Source organism: Petaurus breviceps, unplaced genomic scaffold, assembly GCF_028583685.1.
Source record: "Petaurus breviceps papuanus isolate PSGF00001 unplaced genomic scaffold, PetGlider_PUasm1.0 90686, whole genome shotgun sequence".
Classification (NCBI taxonomy): domain Eukaryota; kingdom Metazoa; phylum Chordata; class Mammalia; order Diprotodontia; family Petauridae; genus Petaurus; species Petaurus breviceps.
In genome coordinates this window covers 21,863-38,046 of record NW_027187309.1, presented here as the reverse complement: position 1 = coordinate 38,046, position 16,184 = coordinate 21,863, and the positions used below count along the sequence as shown (strand labels likewise).

General features: G+C 39.6%; 1 protein-coding gene across 3 annotated transcripts in view; it reads right to left on the bottom strand.

Moving 5' to 3' along the window:
* Positions 1–15,687, bottom strand: part of FBXO25 (F-box protein 25) — a 110,325-nt gene extending 94,638 nt beyond the window's left edge. The window contains exons 1-2 of one of the 3 annotated variants that reach the window (XM_069065388.1): positions 15,468–15,687; positions 2,848–2,988 (exon numbers count right to left, since the gene is read on the bottom strand). In XM_069065388.1, the coding sequence (XP_068921489.1) occupies positions 2,848–2,981 (134 nt within the window). In that variant the 5' untranslated portion in view covers positions 2,982–2,988; positions 15,468–15,687. The remainder of the gene's footprint in view (positions 1–2,847; positions 2,989–15,467) is intronic. The other 2 variants (XM_069065385.1, XM_069065386.1) reach the window with 2 other exon arrangements.
* Between the last annotated feature and the right edge of the window lie 497 nt (positions 15,688–16,184).

Sequence of the window (16,184 nt, the reverse complement as noted above, 5' to 3'; positions counted from 1 at the left end):
GTGGTATTCCTAAAGTGCAGGTAAGACTATGATACCTCCCTACTCAAATTCCACTAGCTCCCTATCACCTCCAGATCAAATACAAAATCCTCTGTTTAATGTTCAAAGCCCTTCATAACCAAGTTCCTTCTCACCTTTCCAGTCTTCTTGCACCTTACTCTCCACACTCTCTGATCCAGTAACACTGGCCTCCTTTTTGTTCCAGGAATAAGACATGCTATTCTTGGCTCTGGGCATTTTCTCTGGCTGTCCCTAATGCCTGGAATTCTACCCTCCTCATTTTCTGCCTAATACCTTCTCTGACTTCAAGTCCCAACCAGAATCCTTCTTAATTCAACTGCCTTCCCTCTTATTTACTTCCATTTATCCTATATGTAGATTACACATACACATACATACACATAAACATACTACATGTTTATGTATGTGTGTCTGTCTGTCTCTATGTATTGCTTATTTGTTATTTTTTCCATTAGATTATAAGCTCATTGAGAGCCTCTTTTTGTATCCCCAGTGCTTAACACAGAACCTGGTATACAGAAGGCACTTAATAAATGTTTGTTGAATAACTGACTGATTGCCTGCTTCACTTGATCTGTTTCTTTATCTAAAAAATGAAGAAGCAATACTAATAATACCAGCCTCATAGTGTTATATTGGAGATATTGCTTTGTATATGCCACAGAAATGTGATTTTTTATTATGCAACAACATAGTCACATTCATGTTTTATAGAGTTTAGTACTAAAAGAGACTTTAGAGATAACCCAGTCCAATCCTATCCCCTAATATTTTTTGGAGATAAAGGAAATGGGTTCAGAAAACTTTAGAGACTTGCCTAAAGTTATAAGCTGATAAGTGACAGGAATATGTGGATTGATGAGTCACCAAACAAGATCAGTATATATGATCAGGAATAAAAATACCAACTTCCATTTATATAGTGTTTAAATGGTTTACTAAGCTCTTTATCTACCTACAGGAACCTTGAGTGATAGGTAATAAAAGTATTAGCTTTCCATTTTATGGATAATGCAATTGAGGCCCAGAGAGATTAAATGATTTTTTCAAGGTCACAAAAATGCCAGAATTACAATTGAACCCAATCTTCTGACTCTCAGACATTATTTTTTTCCATTGCAACTTAAACTTAAACTAACTTAAAGAAAATCAAGTCATAAAACCACTGACTTCTGATGTTGAATTAATTGTGTCATTCTGGAATAGAAAGACAGAAAAATGTAAATAGATTTCATAGCATTTGTTTTTTCATTTCTATGTGACTCTTTCTCATGGTCAAATTCCTAGAAAAAACACTTTATACTCTTACTGCCTCCACTTTCTCTCCTCCCACTCACTTTTGAGTCACTAATAATCTGGATTCTGACATCATGCCTGAACAGAAACAACTCTCTTCATCATCAGCTTTGCTGTTCTTCAAGTTTTTTCACCCTGCTATTTTTCCCCAACTAGTTCCTAGGGGTATTTAACTTTTTGATGCTTCCAAGGCAGTGAGGTCTGGAGAGAAGTGTGATCACTGGTCTGTTCCTCTGGTCCTTATCCAGGAAGGGCTACAGTTCTCTTGCAACTGTAATCACTAACACTCTTTTCTGCCCTGGTACTAGGGCCCCTGCTCCCTTGTGAAAGAAAGTACTCCTTTCCACCTTATAACCATGACATGGAACTGGGGAATATGTAATAGAGTTGCCAAATGGGTCAGGAGTCCCCTGTAATCTCTTTCTGACCAGGTGTTCAATGCTCTTACAATTTCTGGGGGATAAGAATTCCATCACTTTGTACCAGATGGAAGCTACAGAAGGAAAAGTCAAGCTGAATGCAGAACTAAAGAAGGGGCTGCTATTATTGAGTTGTTTCAGTTGTGTCTGACTCTCCATGACTCCATTTGGGGTTTTCATGGCAAAGATACTGCAGTGCTTTGCCATTTCCTTCTCTAGCTCATTTTATACATGAGGAACTGAGGCAAATAGGGTTAAGTGACTTGCCAAGGGTCACACTGCTAGTAAGGGTCTGAGACCAGATTTTAATTCAGGAAGATGAATATTCCTGACTCTAGGCCTGGCTGTGCTACCTAGCTGCCCTCAAAGGAGGAGAGATTAGACCAAATAACTTTTGGAAAATAAAACCTCAAACCACCAACACCACAGAAAGCTCTTATATGAAAATTCTCCCTGGGAAACATCAGAATCTCAGTAGAATGAATTTTAAGCAATCCAAATTTAAGGCATAAGTGTGGCTTCAAAGTGTTACCAAAAAGCAAAACAAGAGGAGTATTGTGAAAAACAACAATAAGGACATGTATGGCCAGAAAAGTAAGCAGCAGAATCATTTTTCAAGAATGAGAGACAGAATGATAGTCAAGAGGACTACACTGGTCTTCTAGCACTTTGGGAAGATCTTTCATGGAGAATTAATGAAAAAAAAAACCCACAAAGATAGGAATTATACTGGATAAGAAGGCATAAAAGATTGTCTGTAATCTTTATTATTATAATACCCACTCTGATGAAACCCCAAGCCCTTCAAAGTCATCAAAGCATCACTTCAACAATTTGCTTTTATAATAAATGAACACCAATATTTATGTGATTAATCTCAAAAAGCAAAGAAGTACTGCAAGGCAAGTTTAACATACATGTTAATTTATTCTCCTTTAAACCTATAGACTATAAATTATATAGTACAAAGTACAATTCCATGATTAAAGTCACCGAATATCTTCACCAGAAAGATGTTTTAACAAATTCAAAATGTGTATTTTATGAAGCTGTCATTTAAAATTTAAATATACTGTATCAAAGCATAAATAAGCAAATAGCAATAACTTACATGCCATGATTGATGTTACACTGGTTGTTCTCTCTTTCAAGTTCCTGACTGCAGGACTCACATCTTTTCCAGCCATCTTCTGTTTTAATCCAACTCCATCCAGGAGATCTCCAGTCTTGACCCAAAAATGGCATATTTTTCCTATAAAAATGTTTCATTTATATAATAAAATACACAGAATTTTAAAAATCTCTTCACATTTACAACAGTTATATCAATCCTTCTTCTATAACATACTATGGGCACTAGACTATTAGAAACAACCTGGAAGATGGCGGAGTAGAAGCACAACCTTCACTCGGCTCCGGCTTCCACCTTCCCTAATCCATGTAAAAAGGGGACTCTAAACAAATTTTGGAGCTGCAGAACCCACAAAATGACACAGAGAAGCTAACCTCCAGCTGAGGACAGCCCGGCAGCCTGGCAGGAATCCAGCACAACGCTCTGGGAGCCAAGCCCAACCCCAAGCCTAGGCTTTAGCCCCAGGGAGGGCTTGACTAGCCGCTGGCAAGAGGGACTCCAGATCAGCAGCAGCTGTGGCCGTTTCCAGATTTATTTACACATAGATACAAAAGACAAAGTGAGAGGTCAGTGCAGTCTGGACTTTGGGACCAGTAAGTGGGAGTGCATGGCTTTTACCCCCGGGGAGAGAACCCGCTGAGACGCTGGCACAGCCAGCCAGTGCCACGTGGTGGCTTCAGCTCCTGGCCTGCAGAGTGTAGGGGGACCAAGCACCAGTCTGAGGGGTAATCGCTCTTGCTTTAACCTGCTTGGATCTGGATTACAGTCTAGGGTGGAGGTCCTAGGGTGTGCGTCCAGCTTGCCAGAGCATGTGGAGACCTCATAGAGGGCACCCATCTAATACCTCCAGCAGCTGAGAAAACCCCAGCGTTTGGGACAAAAGCTCCCCTGTCTGGTGGCAGAGTCCTACTGTGGCAAAAAGCCCAAAAGTCAAGTAATTGAGTGGCAACATGACCAGGCAAAGGAAACAAAGCAGACAGAAGATTCCAACATTACATTCCTACTTTGGGGACAAAAAGGAGCAAAACATGGAACAGGAGGAAAACAGTGAAATCAGAACTCCTGCACCAAAAGCTTCAAAGGAAAATACAAGCTGGTTACAGGCCATAGAGGACCTTAAGAAGCAAATAAGAGAAGTGAAGGAAAAATTGGGAAGAGAAATGAGAACAATGCAAGAAAATTATGAAATGAGAGTCAACAGCCTGACTGAGGAAAATAATACCTTAAAAAACAGACTGACTCAAATGGCAAAGGAGGCTCAAAAAGGCAATGAGGAGAATACCTAAAAAAGCCGAATTTGTCAGATGGAAAAAGAATCTCAAAAGCTCACTGAGGAGAATCATTGCTTCAGAATTAGATTGGAGCAAATAGAAGCTAATGACTTTATGAGAAATCAAGATGCTGTTAAACAGATCCAAAAAATGAAAGAATAGAAGGCAATGTGAAATATCTCATGGGAAAAACCACTGACCTGGAAAATAGATCCAGGAGAGATAATTTAAAAATTATTGGACTACTTGAAAGCCATGACCAAAGTAAGAACCTAGAAATCATCCTCCAGGAAGTTCTCAAAGAAAACTGCCCTGATTTTAGTATCAGAGGGCAAAATAGAGGTTGAAAAATCCACTGATCACCTCCTGAAAAAGATCCCAAAAAGAAAACTCCTAGGAATATTATAGCCAGGTTCCGGAATTCCCAGATTAAGGAGAGAATATTAAAAGCAGCCAGGAAGAAACAATTTGAATATTGTGGAAACACAATCAGGATAACCCAGGATCTGGCAGCTTCTACCCTGAGGGATCGAAGGGCTTGGAATATGATATTCTGGAGGGCAAAAGAGCTGGGATTAAAAACAAGAGTCACCTTCCCAGCAAAACTGAGTATCATGTTTCAGGGGAAAATATGGTCATTCAGTGGAATAGAGGACTTTCAAGCATTCTTGTTGAAAAAAAAAAACCAGAGTTGAATAGAAAATTTGACATTCAGATACAAGAAGCAAGAGAAGCATGAGAAGGTAAACATACTATGGGCAGTAGAAACCAGAGCTGGTAGAATGATGTTAGTTTAGCTCACTCCTTATATTTCTGTAAAAGCTTCTTCCCCCCCTCTTTTTCATGTTTTTATTTTTATTTTCTATTTTGTTGCACTTTAAGTTCCAAACTGTCTCCCTCCCCAGCTTGCACTACAGAAGGACACCATCTGAAACAGATTTATAAATATATGTCAAACCATACTATGCATACTTTCCATTTATCAGCTCTTTCTCTGAAGGTGGATAGCATCTTCCTTCATAGGTCCACTACAGTTAATTTGAGTATTTCTAATACTCAGAATAACTTGTTTGTTCACAATTATTCTTCGAAAAATATTACTGTTACTGTATACAATGTTCTCAGGTTCTGCTCATTTCATTCTTCATTATTTCATGCAAATCTTCCCATGCTTTTCTAAAAATCAATCAGCTCATCATTTCTTACAGCACAGTTATATTCCATCATATACCACAACTTGTTTATTAGTCATTCCCCAATTGATGGGGATCCCCTCAATTTCCAGTTCTTTGCCATCACAAAGAGGGTTGCTATAAATATTTTAAAACATACAGTTCTTTTCCTTTTTCCCTGATCACCTTGGGAAACAGTGGTGTCATCTAGTCAAAGATTATACAGAGTTTTATAACTGTCTGGACATAATTCCATATTGTAACAGTCTTCTATGATTTCCTTCCCTCAAGTCTCTCACCACTCCAATACATCCACCACATAGCTGCTAAAGTGCAAGTCTGATCAGACTACTACTCTACTCAATAAACTTCAGTGGTTCCCTATTATCTCTTGAATCAAATACAACTCTCTTTGGGATTTCAAGTTCTTCATAACCATGCCCTTCAACTGTTAAAACCTTCTCCCCTTGGGTTGACTTTTATCTACTCTATATGTCTTGTATCTTGTATAGTACAGGGGTGTACTACAGCCAGCTTAAACAAGTCACAAGAGCCTGCTGATTGTTAAATTTTCAGTAAGTATTTACACCTTGGAAATCAACAAATAGTACAAATCAGGGCTTGATTTATTGTTGTTGTGTACTGTTTTTATTGTTATTGTTTGCTATCAGTCTAAATTTTTTTTTTAAGCAATCAGGGTTAAGTAACTTGCTCAAGGTTACACGGCCAGTTATTTCTGGGTGTGGTGCTAAGTATCTGAGCCTGGATTTGATCCCCAGGTCATCCTGACACTGGAGCCGGTGCTCTTACTAGCTGAGCCACCTGGCCGCCCCTCATCAGTCTAAATTTAAGAAGGTGTTAATAATTCTGATTAAACTTAAAAGTGCCATGCATTTTCCCCCTGATACAGTTGTTAACATTTATTAGCACACCAATCCATGCTCTCCCACCTCCCACACCTATTATAAAGTAAGGTCTCTGAAGGTAGAGACTTTCAGTTCTTTCCTTGTGTGCCTGGCACAAAATAAGTGCTTACTAAATGCTTGTTAAGTTTCAATAATTCAAAGTATCAGAGAGGAAAATGTTTGCATAAACCAGAATTTGAGAATTGGAAGGGACCTCAGTGACCATCTTGTCCAATCCATATAAGAAAGCAATCTCCACTATAATATTTTCAACAAATGGTTGTCTTATTTCTGCTTGAGGACCAATAAGGAAGGTAAACCCATCACCTACCTAGGCAATCTATTCTAGCTTTGTTAGGAAGGTATTCTTTACATCCAGCTGAAATTTGCCTGTTTTCCAACTTCCACCCATCACTCATGGTTCTGCTCTCTCTGCCAAACAGAACAAATCTTAACTCTTCTTCCACGTGACAATCCTTCATATAGTTGAAGACAGATCTCATGATCTCCTTCAGTCTTCTCTTCTCCAGACTAAACATTTCTACTTCCTTCAAATGATTCTCATATGACATGGTCTCTAGGTCTATAATCATCCTGAATGCCTTCCTCTAGGAACTCAATGGTTTAGCAACATCCTTTGAAAGTTATGGAACCTAGAACTGACCACACTACTCCAGATGAAGTCTGAAGATGGCACAGCAGAATGAGACTATCATCTCCCTAATTCTGGAAGCTATGTCTTTCTTAATCTAGTCCAAGATGAAGTTTGCTCTTAGGGAGTTGCTTTATTAAAATCCTTAGACGGTTTTAGAACAAACACTAACCATACTTTTCCTATCTTGTACACAGTTTGCTTTTTGGTAGTCAAGTCCTTATATTTATCCTTATTCAGCTTCATTTTATTAGATTGAGCCCAATACTGTCTTTTTTTGGATTCTGATTCTATTAACTGGTAGTGTTAGCTACCTGAATATCCCAACTTTGTGTCATTTGCAAAACTGATGAGCATGCGCTCTATACTTTTATCCAATTCAATGACAAAAATATTAAACAATACAAAACTAAGCACAGGATTCCTGGGGGTAGTCCACCAGACAACTAGCACTTTGACACTGAATCTGAATCATTAACAAAATTATTCTGTGAATCTAGCCATCTAGTCAGTTCTGAATCCTCTAGATTAGGTTATTTCCTAACCCTCCTCACTCCAAATTCTCCACAAGAATAGCATGAGATATATTATCAAAAGCAATGCTAAAATCTAGGCAAACTATACCCATTGCACTACCCAGATTTCCTGGTTTGGATTACCCAAAAAGGTAGTACAATTAGTTTGGTGTGATCTATTCTTAATGAAGCCATGCTAGATCTTTGATATCACCACTTCCTTTTCTAGATGTTCACCAACCATCAATTTAATAATCTACTCCAGAATGTTCTCAGGAACACAAATCAAGCTCCACTCTCTTTATAATTTTTGAAACCAGGAAAACATTTGCTTTTTCTCCAACCTCATAGTACTCTCTTTGTCTTCCACAATCTTTCAAGTATCCCTGACAGCGGCTCAGAAATCACATCTGCCATTTACTTCACCGAGTGACTTTAATTCATCAAAGATAGCTATGTGCTCTGTTATTATCTTCTTCCATATCTTGTGTACTCCCTGTTAGTCACTTTTATTACACCAATTACAGTGCAAAGGCCATTTCCCTTAAAGAACCAAAGAAATAGGCAGCTTTGTCTTTTATTTTCTTTTAAATGAGTTATCACTGTAGGTATTATTTCTCCTTGAACCTCTTTTCCCTCTGATATAGTTTTAAAATAACAACTCCTCCTCAATACCCCCCCCCCAAAAGTAAAAGACCCAACCAAAATATTTTGTCGTCCTTAATTTCTATCACCAGACCTGACTCATTCTAAACTACAGCACCTCTGACACTATTTTTTACAAGGTGATGCCATGCTTTTATTTTGATAGGCAGCCCAGTGGATAGTGTTGAGCCTGGAGTCAGAAAGATCTGAGTTCAAATTTGGCCTCAGACCTTTACTAGCTGTGTGACTTTGGGCAAGGAATTTTGATTCATGCTATATAAATGTTAGCTATTATTATTGTTTATCATCCTTTGGTATTTAGCCTTGTACTTTCTATATTCTGTACATTTCTTTTTAAAATCTGACTTTTTTTTAGTAGGTTCCATGTGAATTCACAGATAAATCTCATTTTTACACTTTCTTGGAATTGTTTTTCTTTGGGTCTTCAGAATTTCATTCTTGAGCATCTCCCATCCCTCTTAGGCTGACTTGTCCTGTAAGCCTTTTATTCCATGGGACTCTACCTTTCCTTCTTATGAACCCCTGGAAATTTTCTTTCTCAAAAATTATAATGCATGTCAGAAAACACCCAGATTACTTTTCCTTCTCTCTCTCTCATTCTCTATCAAAAACTCTAGGAGGAAATGGTCACTTTAGATTTAGGATTCCAGTTATTTCTATCCCAGTAACCTTCTGGTTAATGAGAATGAGATCCAGAACAGAATTTACTCTTCTTGGTTCCTCTACCTTTTGAAAGATGAAATTATCACTAAATTATCACTAAAAGCTCTGCTTTTGTAAGAGACAGTTCTAGTAGAATATGTTTGGATAACTGAAGGCTCCTATCACTATTAGAGAGCTTGCCTCTGTACCAGGATCGTGATATTTCCAAAACTCTTCATTTAGTCATTTAGTCCATAAGCACTTACTATGTATCAGGCATTGTGCTACTACTGGGGGACTAAAAGAAAGGCAAAAGACATTCCCTGCCCTCAAGGAGCTCATAATCTATTGGCAGGGACAATATGCACACAATTAGGTACAAACAAACTATATACAGAAAAAAAGGAAATAATAAACAGAGGGAAAGCTCTAGAACTATGAGGGATTAAGACTTTCTGTAGACGGTGAGATTTGAAGGAAGCCAGAGGAGCCATAAGGCAGTGATGAAGAGGGAGAACATTTGGGAATGGGGGACACTTAGAAAAAATGCCTGGAGCTTGGAGATGTAATTTTTTTGGAGGAATAGCAAGGAGGCCAGTGTCATGGGGGAGCAGGGTTACACTAGGGCACAAGGAGACTGGAAAATTAGGTGGGATCTAGATATGAAGGGCTTTGAGTGCAAAGAGATTTTGTATTTGATTCTGGAGAAGATAGGGAGGCACTGTAGTTTATTGAGTAGGGGGTGGGGGGTAACATGGTTGGATCTGTGCTTCAGGAAAATCACTTTGCTGGCTGAATGGAGGACAGACTGGAGTTGGCAAAGAATTGACGCAGGCAACTAACCAGGAGACTATTGCAACTGTCTGGGTATAACCTAATGAGGGCCTGCACCAGAGTTGTGACAGTATCAAAGGAGAGAAGAGGAAATATTTGAGAAATATTAAAAAGGTAAAATCAACAGGGCTTAGCAACAGATTGGTATGGGGGGGGGGTAAGAAAATGAGGAGTCAAAGATGAAAGTCTGAGTAACTAGGATGGTGGTACCCCTGAGAGCAACAGGGAAGTTTGGAAGTGGGGAGTGTTTCTGAGCTAAAGGTTTAGACATGTTGAATTTATGATATCCATAGGATATCTAGTTCAAGATATCTAATAGTCATTTGGAGATGCAAGACTGAAAGTCAGCACAGATGTTAAGGATGGATAAGTAGATTTGAGAATCATCAGAACAGAGATAATAGTTGAATTCATGAGAGCTCATGTGACCATCAAATACAGAGGAAGAAAAGAATCAGGCTCAGGACAGATGCCTGTGGGATACTTAAAATTAGTGGGCATGACCTGGATGAAGACAAGCAAAGCAGATAGTGGAAGAATCAGTCAGATAAGTAGGAGGAGAACCAGGAAACAGTAGCCTCCTGAAAGTCCAAAAAAAGAAGAGTATCAAGGAGATGAGAGTGATCAACTGTGTCAAAGGTTGGATCAAGGAAGATGGAAGACTGAGACAAGGCCATTGGATTTGGCAAATAAGAGAACACTAGTAACTTTGCTGGGCTGTTTCAATTGAATGATGAGTTTGGAAACCTGACTGGAAAGTTAAGAGAGTGAAAGGAGAGGAAGTAGAGGCATCTATTGTAGACAGTGTTCTCAAGGAGTTGAGTTACAAAAGGCAGAATAAATATGGCATAAAAGTTAGCAGGGGAAGACATGGGCATGTTTGTAGGTAGTAGAGAAGCAGCCAGTAGACAGGGAGAGATTGAAGACAAGTGAGAAAATGGGAATACAGTAGCCAAAATCTACTGGAGGAGTTGGGATAGAATGGAATCACTTGGGCATATAGAGCTTACCATGGAAGGCCACTTCCTATGAGACAGGGATGGAGATGAGGAGGTGAAAAAAGGAGTAAACGGTCTCAATTTTTTTCAGTAAAGTATAAGGCAGGTTCTTAGCTGAGAGGGTGAGGGGAAGGGGAAGTCAGGGAAGGCTTGAGGAGGGACAGAAAGGTTCAGTCTAGAAGAGTGTGAGAGTTGTTTAGGGAGGCAAAGAAGGATTGGCTAGTAGCAATGAGGGCATAATTGAGGTTATGTAACGTAACATAAATCTGATACATATATTTCCCATCTAGGTAATACATGATGAGGTGTGGTGGGACATCTCTAAAGAATTTCAAAGACTTGGGCCAACTCCAAGCCAGTTAGAAAGATTTATTACAGTTTTGAGGTTTCACACTCAAGTGAGTGGCTAAATTCCTTAGAGGAATTAAGCAACTTCAGTAAGGCAAGACAGACAATTTTATAGAGGATACATAATCAAAATTTATACAGAATGTAGGAATATGATTAATATTAAAAAGGCAGGAGGGGTTTAACGGATTAGGTGATGGGGGAGGTCCCAGTCTCAGTGGAACTATGCATGTAAGTTACCCACAATACATACAGAAAAACCCATTTGGGGGGTATGTGTGTATGATAATGATATTAAAATAAGCCTCTCTGCATCATAAGTTCTCTCTAGGTTGGTTGTTTACTATTACTGCACAGGCGCTATCTTAGGCTGGGCCTGTTCTATGGTTTGGTGGTCAAGCATCCTGCTTTACATCCTGGTGGTACTTCCTTCTGATTGGCTAGCTATTGTGATCTTGGCTGCTCAAGATGGATGATGTGGCTGTGACTGTGTCTATGGACATACCTGTTTCTGTGGGAAATATGTGAATTGGATCTGGGGGCAATGGCTAGCTAGGGGCAGTGGTTATATTAAATCTGGGGGCAGTGGTTTAATGTTTGGAGGCCTGCAATATGGTTAAAGTTGGACTATGTAATCAAATAAAGACATGCCTGTGTTCAGTGGGGCCCATAAGGAAGTTAGAATACTGGGGCTGGGGGCAGCTCTATTAAGATTCCTTCAGTATGCATTATATTCTGATGACAAAATTACTTCTCTTTCTCTGAAACATTAACCTTGACTCAAATCATCTCTGCCATTCTTCTCTTCTTCTGGGTCCTGGATTTCCTCACCTTGAGTATTTTCTTAATGAACAATGCCCCCACCACCTTTTACTTATCCTGTATCTTTTTAGTATACCTGTTCAGTGTCTTTGTCTTGTCACACATTTCATCCCACCAAATCCATGATACTTATGAGGACACATCTGCCTCTGCCTATAATGATGAGATATTTATTTATATTGACATTTGTGGCAATGAGTTTTATGACTGGCCCCTTCCTCCTGCTCTAAAGGAATTCATACCCTACCTGAGGGAGACAAGATATATACAAGAGTTCAATTGTAGTGCAAATGCAAAGACCTAATGGACTTCAGGGTAAAATGGAAAGGTAGATCCATGAGCTGAAGTTGGTGACTCCTTGCTCATACAATTAGTATCAGAAATTATGCCCATGTGGTGAGAGTGAGGACCTGTCCACAACTAGTAGAATATGGAGAATGGGTCCAAGGGTCATAGTAGATCATACTTTCCTTTCTCTCTCATAGGGATGAGGAAGGGGTGGGTGGGTGAGTAGCCTAAACACCTCAACAATAAAGAGAAAGGGGAGGGGAGTATTCGAAAGAAGGCTGGAAAGGGCTTCCCACAGAATCCAGTCTGCTGGGGCCACTGGCACAGAGATGGCTGAAGTGAGGAGGGGGGAACACATATTTGAATGTAAAGAGTAATAGAAAATAAAGAGTGAATGATGACTCTGAAGTTATGAACCTGGGTGACTGGAAGAAAGAAGAAAATTAGAAGGGATGGACTTATAGGAAAAATAACACATAAATAAAAAACCTATTTTTCCTTAAGCTCTTAACTAAAAGCCTGTCTCCTTCAAGAGAAAAATGTATGGATCTGACATTGCTCTCAACTGCCTATATATTAGGAACAAAACTGGAATATTCACAATCCAATCTAACAAATATTTATAAAGTGCCTACTGTGTGCAAAGCACTATGGCATAATGATTAAATACCCTTCTTAAAATTGAGACTCCATGAGAATTTCATTATATGGCACCTGAAAATGTACTGAATTAAAATTAATTTGTCTCACAGTACCCTTTGATACAACTAGAGAAATTCTAGCATGGCAGATGTAGAAATCATAGCTAGGAAGTATTATATGTGTAAGTATCTAGTTTCTGGGTAAATATCTAGCTGTCTTTTCATGTAATAGCTTGTACAGTTACTTGTAATGAGGCTACTGCATATTTCATCACAAATGATGTCAGGTTAAATGTGGAAATGAGCTCTCATATCACTGGGAGGAAAACCACAGCTGTTGTTTTGTACTAAGTATTGTACTAAGTAAAAGTGATGAGCTCTAATATTTGTAGAAAAAACTTTCCATTTCAGAAGCAAGGGTAGCAAAGAAAGAGTTGATGCTTCAACCATATGATAGCCATTTTCCTTCTCACTTGCTTTCCTCAAACCAATCAAAATCATAACAGAACTTAAAACCCACATTATCATGGTACTATGTAACACTTAAGCCCTAAAAGTTATGAATAATACAAATAATAACTGGCATTTATGTAATACCTGAAGGCTTACAAAACACTTTCCTCAAAACAATCCAATAGTGCAAATGTTGTTATTTTCATTTTACAGATAAGAAAAAGTAAGTCTGAAAGTGACTTCCCCAAAGTTATACAATTTTTAAGTACTGGAGGCAGTATTTAAATCCCAGTTTACTGACTCAGCTACATTAAGTTAACATTGAAACGCCTTTTACAGTAATATAGAAAACTTGCTTCAAACAAAATGGAACTTTAATCCTCAAAAAAAAGCTTTCTGAACCCTTTTTAATGTCTGGTCATCTCTCAGTTAGGTGGAAGGTAAGCAACTAAGACACTCTTTGAAATCATTAAGCTAGTTATTAAATCGGTCTTCAAGATAATAAAAACTCTAAGTGCAAGGTATGAGCTATATAAATAGTTTAAGTGTAACAGCATAACAAACAACATTAACAACTGATTATAATGGCAAGGTTGTTTTTATGGATAGTTAATGGATCTCCAAGAGAAGGATGTATTTTTGATTGTTTATTATTTCTCACTTTATATTTCAAAGGTACAGTCTTCTAATGAGATAGAATGGAACATAGGATCATAAATCTAGAGATGGAAAGAACATCAGCAGCCGTGTAGCTCATCCCTCTCCTTTTTCAGATGAGGGAACTGAGGCCCAAGGAGGTTAAGTGATTCGTCCAAGGTCACACCATGCCTCATTCTGAATCCATGTCACATAGAACATTTCTTCATCACAGATGCCTACCCAAATTCTTTCTTCTATAAATTAATATAAATAATTTAGGATCATTCTCTTTCCAGATTGTTTACATAAAGGATGAGTTTCATTAAGGAAAGAAATAGAGGGTGAACAGCGATTCTTTTAGTACTGAATCTAGGGCAGAGTGTTAAGAATAAAGGGATAAAGAAATAAGAATAAAAGAATAAAGAACGTAAAGGGAATAATCAGTGATATTGCTTGAAAATAGAGAGAATCCAAAGGAAAATAAATATAAATATGATGTCAGGAGATGGATGTTCTTTTTGTTTAGGGCTTATTTTAGAATTGCTCAAAAAGTGAGGAAAGAGATGGTGTCTTGGTCAGGAAGAAAGCCTCATGTTGGTTGGGTCAAGACAGTTTTAGTCTTTACAAATGGGAGAAGCATGGTATACTGTAAAGAAGACTGAACCTATGTCCCTGATCAAATACTTTTCTAGGATCTTATCTAGATCCAACATCTTGATGTGGCTCCGTGATTGGGTTTTAATAGGATGGAGAAATGAGGTTGCATCTGATGGAGAAAGGTGGTTAGAATTACAGCTTAACAGTAGGAAGACAATCATCAGGAATAAGGAAAAAAGGTAACAAAGTTGTAAGATTCCATTTAATAAGAAGTGAGTTAGGGGAAAACATGAAGAAGAGTCCAATCAAGACAGGAAGCTTCTGAGTACCTACAATGTACTAGGCATTGTGCTAAGCACTGGAATACGGCAAAAGGCAAAATCCAGTCCCTGACCTCAAGATGCTTATAATCCAATGGAGGAGACAACATGCAAACAGCTACATTCAAACTAATATATATGGGATAAACTAGAAATAATCTCTTAGGGAAGATTATTAGCATTACCAGCATGGAAAGGGCTTACTGCAAAAGGTGGGATTTTTAGCTGACACTTGAAGGATGCTACAAAGAAGCAACAAAGACAGATGTAAAGGTAGACAGCTAAGGCAGGCCAAACGAGGACAAGAGGAAGGGTAAAACAAGGAGAGAAGGCCAGGAGAGGTGTGAGCACAGAAAGGAGGAGGAGGAGGAGGAGGCCAAGGAGCACAAATGACAGGGAGAAGAGGTGTTAAAGGAGCCCAGAAGAGGAGGAAGAAAAAGGAGAGGGGGAAACAAAGAAAGGAGGGAGGATGGGAAATGGATGCAGGGAAAGGGAGGTTAGCAGAAGCAGTGGGGAGACAGACACCAATGAGAGCAGGAAGGGAAGGGAAGATGGAAGGAGACAGCAGAGCATGGGAAGGGGATCGCGGAGGAGGGGAAGCAAGGAGAAAGGGAGGGAGTGCAAAAGAGTCAAAAGAAGGGGCGGGTGGGAGAACGAGGATGGAGATCACCGGAGTGGGAGCGGGGGAGCACAAAAGGAGACGTGGAGAGCCCGGCTTGGGGGAACAGAAGGATCACAAACGTGGGGGCGGAGGGCGGAGGAAGGGCGGGCCTCGAAGGAATCGAGGACGGCCCGGGCACAGAGGGGAGCCTGTCTTGGGGTGTCCTCCCACTTACCTGGTTCTTGCCCTGATCCCTTGGAAGTGCCTAGCTCTGCAGCCCCGGAGAGCAGCGCTTGGTTATTGCCGGAAGTCACCAAATGTTCTTCTCCGAACGTCGAAGGGGTGGAGGCCCCACCCCCTCCCCTAGAGCTGATTGGCTGGTGCGGTCTCCGCGTGTCTATGTTGCTACCCTGGGCTGTAGATTCCGCGATGCCCTACTGCTCCACAGTTTGCGCATGCTCCTTAAGGGCCACCATGCCTCTGCTCCACCCCTCTCCCGCCCCGCCCACTTAAAATTCTGTGGACCTGGAGTAAGGGGGATAGTTCTGCGCCCGAGGACTGAGATGAGAATGGGCGGGGCTACGAAGGGGTGGGCGGAACCATCTAGTTCAAGGTGCATCACCTTAGCCTTAGACTGTCAGGGCTAGACAAGGATGTCAGAGATTATAATAGGCCTGAGGTTCTGAATTATTTTTGTGTCATGGATCCCTTTGGTAACCTAGTGAAGCTTATGGACCCGTTATAAGAATAATGTTCTTAATTACATGAGATAAAATATGGATGACAACAAAGGAATTCAATTATATTGAAATAATTACCAAGATATTTGTAGGAGATGTCAGTCTCCAGGTTAAGAACCCCAGTAGGGGTTTCATTTTTACAGAGATTGAAATTAGGCCAGGGAGGCAAAAGGTAGTCCCTTGCCCTCAAGGAGCTCATAATCAAATGGGAG